Source organism: Dama dama, chromosome 27, assembly GCF_033118175.1.
Source record: "Dama dama isolate Ldn47 chromosome 27, ASM3311817v1, whole genome shotgun sequence".
NCBI lineage: Eukaryota > Metazoa > Chordata > Mammalia > Artiodactyla > Cervidae > Dama > Dama dama.
In genome coordinates, this window is record NC_083707.1 from 23,175,831 (window position 1) to 23,182,709 (window position 6,879).

At 45.4% G+C, this 6,879-nt stretch overlaps 1 protein-coding gene across 1 annotated transcript in view; it reads right to left on the minus strand.

Moving 5' to 3' along the window:
• The window catches only part of LOC133047715 (zinc finger protein 271-like), a 51,405-nt gene extending 44,948 nt beyond the window's left edge, over positions 1-6,457 (minus strand). The window contains exons 1-5 of the mRNA XM_061131137.1: positions 6,378-6,457; positions 4,562-5,056; positions 4,154-4,295; positions 2,834-2,899; positions 644-1,683 (exon numbers count right to left, since the gene is read on the minus strand). Of these exons, the coding sequence (XP_060987120.1) occupies positions 644-1,683; positions 2,834-2,899; positions 4,154-4,295; positions 4,562-4,975 (1,662 nt within the window). The 5' untranslated portion in view covers positions 4,976-5,056; positions 6,378-6,457. The remainder of the gene's footprint in view (positions 1-643; positions 1,684-2,833; positions 2,900-4,153; positions 4,296-4,561; positions 5,057-6,377) is intronic.
• Between the last annotated feature and the right edge of the window lie 422 nt (positions 6,458-6,879).

Consider the following 6,879-nt stretch of genomic DNA (forward strand, 5'->3'; position numbering starts at 1 on the left):
AACCAGGATCACTGTCTATCTGCCTTGTCCATGAAACTGCAGAGACGGGCTTACTGTCCACTGTACCCCTTATGCCTGATAGCAGCCACTCAAAAACTAACTGCTGGGTAACTTAATTTGTATTTTCTCTTCACTGTCTCACTTCTGGCCTGCCCTGGGCTCAATAACTCACTGATGAAACTGTTTCCCACGTCTTGCTGCCCTGCCACTGGTCAGTAAAATCTTTTGCATTCCTGAGAAAATGTCCCTCATACTCTCCATGCCACCCCCCAAATCTGGCCCATGGATCATCAGATGCATTGACAAGAGTCTGGGTTGCTGTGCCCTCTTTGTGACATTCTCATGGAAAATGAGATTTCAATGTTATAATCCCATCTTCAGCATCTCCTGAGGATTCCTAATGGTAAGAGAAAAGCTGGAAGAAACAATTCTACCACCTGCTGTTCTGATTAGTCACAGGAAAAGCTTTCAGGAGACAATATGCATGAGCACTGGGGAGTGCTGTATAGTAGATGACTTGAGACCTGGTACTTTATAACCACCTCCATGGAGTTTTACTCCAAAGCAAATGAAACCCTTCTGACAAAGATAGAAGCCTGACTGAAATATTTACAGTATTCAATGTATTCACAAGTCACTTTACAGTGTGGACTCTCTGATGGCGCATGAGAACTGATCTGTGCCTGAAGGCCTTGCCGCACTCACTACATATGTAAGCCTCTTCCCCGGAATGGATTCTCTGATGCTGCACAAGGGCTGAGCTCCTTTTGAAGGTTTTGCCACATTCGTTACACTGATAAGGTTCCTCTCCACTGTGAATTCTTTGATGTCTGATGAGGTTTGAGCTCAGGCTGAAGGCTTTTCCACACTCATTACACTCATAGGGTTTCTCTCCACTATGTATTCTCTGATGGGTTATCAGCTCTGAGCTCTGCCTGAAAGCTTTTCCACACTCGTTACATTCATAAGGTCTTTCTCCTGTATGAATTCGCTGGTGTCTGATAAGCTTTGAGCTTTGGCTAAAGGTTTTCCCACATTCATTACACTCGTAGGGTTTCTCACCAGTGTGAATTCTTTGATGGATAATGAGGTAGGAACTCTGACTGAATGCTTTGCCACACTCATTACATTTACAAGCTTTCTCACCGGTGTGGATTTTCCGATGTCTAATGAGGGCTGAGCTCTGGTTGAAGGCCTTCCCGCATTCACTACATTCATAGGCTTTCTCACCGCTATGGATTCTCTGATGAATAATAAGATAGGACCTCAAACTAAAGGCCTTCCCACACTGGTTACATTTGTAGGGCTTTTCTCCAGTATGGATTCTCTGGTGTTGTGTTAGAGAAGAATGCTGTTTGAAGCTGTGCCCGCAGATGTCACACCTGTAAGGTCTCTCTTCTGTAGGAACTTTCTGATACGTTACAGAGTTTGTGCTTAGAATCAAGTTTCTCTGGGGCTCGGGATGGTCTCTGTTTCCTAGCGATTTGTGTGTGAAGATTACTGGACTAAAACTGCCCTCCTGAGAAGGGGGTCTTCTCAATGTCTCCCCTGGAGCACTCCCTTGCTGCCACTCTAAACGGCTTTTGTGTTCACTGAATCCTCCAAATGAAGGCTCCTGGGAGAGTGTCTGTGGTTTCTCTCCTGAAATGTCCTTCTTTGTTGCCGATTCATTATTCTCACAACCTGAAATGATAATAACAAAAAATAATGTTTTACCTCTCCAGTCCCTTTCAATACTCCCTTTCTAGGTTAGAGAAAATAGATGCTCCTGCCCACAAAGATATAGCTGTCTGCATGTACCTTTAACTGGTCAAAATAGGGTCCCTCCTCTGTTTTAACACTAAGGCCTACATCCACAGTTTGAAATTTATCCTTTCCTGCCTCCTCTGAGACTTCAGTAGACCAATTATCCACCATTCCACTCCTACTGTTTTGGTCTCTTTCTCCGCTGACTCCTGTTCATGAGCACTTAAATAAATTCAAGTCTCTCTCATCTTTTAAAATTAAGCTCCTTGCCTATACATCTCCCTCATGCAACCTCACTCCCACTCAGAATAAAGCTTCTTCAAACAGCAGTCTGTACTGGTCCCCATTCTCTAATCTGGTGTCTGCCTTACCTGTGCACCCTCCACCCTGCCCTCATCAACATCACCAACTTCATAGCTGCTAAATCCAATGGTTACTTTCTGGATCTTTCTTAGCTGGCCTCTCTGTAGCACTGACACTGCGGACCACACCTTCCTTCCAGAGACACTCTCTTCCAAACACATCAGCCTGATTTCTATGGCTGTTCCTTCTCAGATTCAAGGTCAGTCATGAGGAACACTAGTTCCTTGGAGTTCTGTTCTGAGCTCTCACATATCCTCAGTCCACCAACTACCTCCTCAGCGTCAGTCACTACTTACGCTATATAGTAATGTCTCCCCAGATCCCCAATTCTAACCCAGTTCTCTTAAGCTCCAGACACTCATATCCAATGTTAGTTGGCCATGTTACTTATAAATATTTGACAAACACGAAAATGAAAATAAATCATCAGATGTATTTTTTCTCACCTCATCCTGATTTATTCCCTGTGGCCACTTGGATACAACTGTCTCTAACCAGACTCTGCATTGCCTTCCTCAAATCCACTCTCCCCTCTGCAACTGAGTCCTAAAACCTGTCCTAAAACCTGCAACTGAGTCCCTCATGTAAAACCCTTCAGCTGTACCCCACTGCACTGTACAAACCAGTTAGGATGACAGACACATTTTCACAACCTGTGTGCCAACTTCCCCTCTAGTTTCTCTCTCTTCCCTAGGAATTCTCTCTTCAAGTTAAATCGAATTACCTGCAATTGCCAGAATGGGTTGTCTTCTCTCATCTTTAGGACTTTGTGGTCCTTGCTTGTGTGACTCTGTAATGTGGGAAATATATATTTGGCCTCACCCCCAGTTCCTGGCACAGAGCTTTTAAAACCCTGCAGTTTCATCTGTGGTGGAAAGGAGAGGATACTGGAGCTTATGCTAATGAGTTGACTCTTGGAGGGCAAGGAGGGCTGGTTCCCAAAGGTTCTCCAGTTTGACTGGAGGGTCAGAACTTTCAGCCCCACCCTGAACGTCAGAGACAGGGACTGGAGGTTGACTTAATCACCAGTGGCCAATGATGTAATTAATCATGACTAAAAAAACCTCCGTTAACACATTAAATAAAGGGGTTCAGAGAGCTTCAGGGAAAGTAGTGCATCCTGAACTCCAGAAAGAGAAGCTCCTGTGCTCAGGCCCCTTTTGGACCTTGCCCTGTGGGCCTCTTCATCTGGCTGGTCACCAGTATCATTACAATGAACAGGAAATGGTGAAGAAGGTGTTTCCTGAGTTCTAGGAGCCATTACAGCAAATTATGAAACCTCAGGATGCTGTTGTGGAACCTCCAATCTGCAACCAAACTGGACAGAAGTGTGGGTAATCTGGGGACTCGCTACATGTGAGACTAGTATCTGATGGAGGGCAGGGGACGGGACAGTTTCTTGGGACTGAAACCTTAACCTGTGGGGTCTGCACTGGCTCTGGGTAGTTAGTGTCAGAAGAGCTTAACAGGGGGGAAGACCCCACATATCCAGTGTCAGAAGTGTTGTGAGCAAAGAAACAGTTTTTCCCTTTAGTGTGGAAGCTCCTCTTCCCACTTATTTACCCAGCTTACCTCTACTCACAGTTCATGTCTTAGCTGAGATGTCTCTCCTTCCAGGAAGTACTCCTTGAGCCTCTAAAGCTGACTTGGGTGCCTTTATATGTAGTAGGACCCATTATCTACTTCTAGTCTATAATTTACTCCCTGGCACTATATTATAATTGCCTTTGTGCTTGCCAACCACCCCATCTAGACCCAAAAATTCCTTGAAGATAGAGAACCACTGCCCACCACAGTACAACATGTATTAGCACCCTATTAAGTTATGTAATGAAGGAGTAAGTGAATAAAGGACAGGCAAACTGACACAAGGAAGGCTAACTGCAATTCACCAGGACCACTGAATACAAAGCTGCAAAGTGAGCACCTCCTTTCTAGAATAATAAAGGTGAGGTTCACCTGGAGTGGGCTGTAAAATGTAGCTAATTCCCTATCCTCAAGACCAGAGGCCTGATAAGTTTCCAGATGAGTTTCTATTTCTTACCACTCCTGGGGGAAAGGCAAGGTTCCCACGGTTTCAGCTGTTTCTTTAAAGGCTGGCGTTGAATATGTGTAAACTCCTGGGCTGCTCCAAGACAGGTTAAATCCTTCCAAGGCACTGCTGGTCCCTGTGGACCAGCTGGGACCTGAAATCAGTAAAATATGATTAGCTCTGTGAGAAAACCCCTAGGGAAAATGCTTAGTAAAAATCTCTCAGAGGTTAACAAAGACATCCCGGGATGAGGGACAGGGACAAAAGAACTACGAAGGACAGAGATGGGTATGGCCCTAGTAGTCACATCAGGGTTATGGTTCAGTGGAGATAAATTCTCATCCCATTCTTATGATGATGCCACATGCTCCAGTCTGTACATTCCTTTCCCCACAACGTATCACATCTCCCTGTTCCCACCTGCTGCCCGGGATCATCGAATTCCCTCTCCAGATCCTCCAACAGAGTCACGGCTTCCTCGCCGCTCTTTGGACTATGCTGCTGAACCCAGATCTGCAGCTCCTCCGGCAGGATACTCAGGAACTGCTCCAGCACCAGCAGCTCCAGGATCTGCTCCTTCGTGTGCAACTCTGGCCTGAGCCACTGATAGCAAAGCTCCTGGAGTCGGCCCAGCGCCTCCCGGGGCCCCGGTGTCTCCTGGTAGCAGAACTTTCTGAACTGCTGACGAAACAATTCTTGGCAGGATCGGGTACTCCCATTCTGCTTAAGTTTCTGACCCCAAGAACGGCTTTCTTCTACTTTCACCAGTATCAGCTCTTGTTCCTGAGAATTCTGAGGTCCTGGGGTTGAAACTGTTCTGGATTCCACAGCCATTCTGGGCTGAAAGAGCTTAGCGTGAAGCTCACTAAAACTGGGTCCTGTACTTCAGAGCTTCTTTGGGTAATCTCTTCTTTCCTGAAGGATATAAAAGCACTGTTAACTTACAGCAATGAAAAAAAAACCTCTAAGAACTTGTAATAATAAAGATCAGTCACTGGAGTAACACATGGAGTGGGGTCAGGGTGGAGACCGTAACTAATAAACAAGTGACAAAACTAAAAATCACTCACCTCATTCAATGTCTCTCATTCTGTAGAATTCCTACCACATTTATACTATGAGGAATTATTTTAGAGGCAAAAGAAAGCATTAACTTGAATCACATATTGGGAAATTTCCTCTTCAATTCTCTTTCAATCCTGATTGCATCAGGGAGAACAGCCTGTCTTTAACATCATCTGTAAAACTTGTGAAATTCTCTTTAAAATATAGGCCTCAGACTTCCATGGGTAACCGTATCTAGCTAGGATTTGATATGCTTTATAAAAATTTATTTTTAGTTACCTTTTACTTACGGCAAATGATGGTGCTTTTCATCTAAGGTAGGAATAAAAATTCATTTTTATTTTTAAAATTCATATTAATTTTTTTTAAATTTTCGTATTTAAAAAAATTTTTAAAATTCATATTAAACATGAGTTGATTTTAATGAAAACATCGTTGGACATTTACCATTTGATCAAATTTAGTATCTGATGCACTTCCTCAACAAACACTGAGGCATTTATTATGGTCTCTGTCCTGAGCCAGGTATTGGGTACTCTCCTGAATAAGAGTCTACCCAGGAATTAACCAAGAAGTATTTGTTAAATGCTTACCATATGCCCCCAAACACGTCAGATATCATGAGACATAAAAGCAAAAACGTTAATCTAAACTCTCAAAATGCTTAGAACTCACAGGGGAGTAAACATTTTAAAAAGTGAAATATGGCAACTAGTCATTTGTGTTTTAAATTTCATAATGTAAATCGATCATGATCTGATTTTTGAATGGGAGAACTTCGATGGAAGGGTATGCCCTTGAATTGGGACAGATCAGTACAATTTAACCCTAACCTAACCTACTAAAGTTAACTTTAGAGAACAGACTATTTAGCCTACAAATCTGTAGTTTATTTACCAGCCCCGTCGCACTAGCCTTTCTATTTTTATACCTCGCTTAAATCGCAGCATCTTAAAAGTCACAGTGGAGGGACAATAATTGCCCTTTCTGCCGGAAAGCAGGGGCTTAGATTGCTGGCCTCCCCTACGTCCCCAAGACACTCGGAGATGCCGCCCCGACAAGGCTCGCGGGGATGCGCAGGCGGAGCAGCGGGGACCCTCCATCCCGCGCCCGCCGCCCTGGCCGAGCGCCCTCCCCGCCCTCCCTCCGCCTCGGGTCCCACGTCCCTCACCGCGATGACCAGGAGCGACCAGGGCGCGAGCCGCGGACCTGCAGTAGAAAGCCACAAAGACCGGAAGTACCCGCCCGCGGCCTTCCGCTCGCGCGACCTCCCGAGCCTCCGTCCGCCCCGCCCCGTGCTCACAGGCAGCCAATCAGTGCGTGGATCTGGTCCTCCCATCGCTTTCGTGGTGGCCTCGGTACCCGAGGAATGTTGACGCCCGGTCTAGGATGCTCTAGGGGCGGGGGTTCCCGTGGGAAGTCGCCGCTGCCCGAGAGCACCGCTCACCGCCTCAGTCACCGCCGTCCTTGATGTCTTGTCACTCCCTAGTCATCTCACCTCCAGTTTTTCAGAAAATAATTCGAATTTTCCTGTAATTCCTGTGCATTTCCAGTACTGCCGACAGAAGTGAACGTGTGAATGAACTGGGCTGGACAAAAAGTAACAACTATTTATAGTGCTCTTCCCTGTGCGTATCCTCTGAGCCTCACAGCTGCTTTGTGCAGTAGCTGTT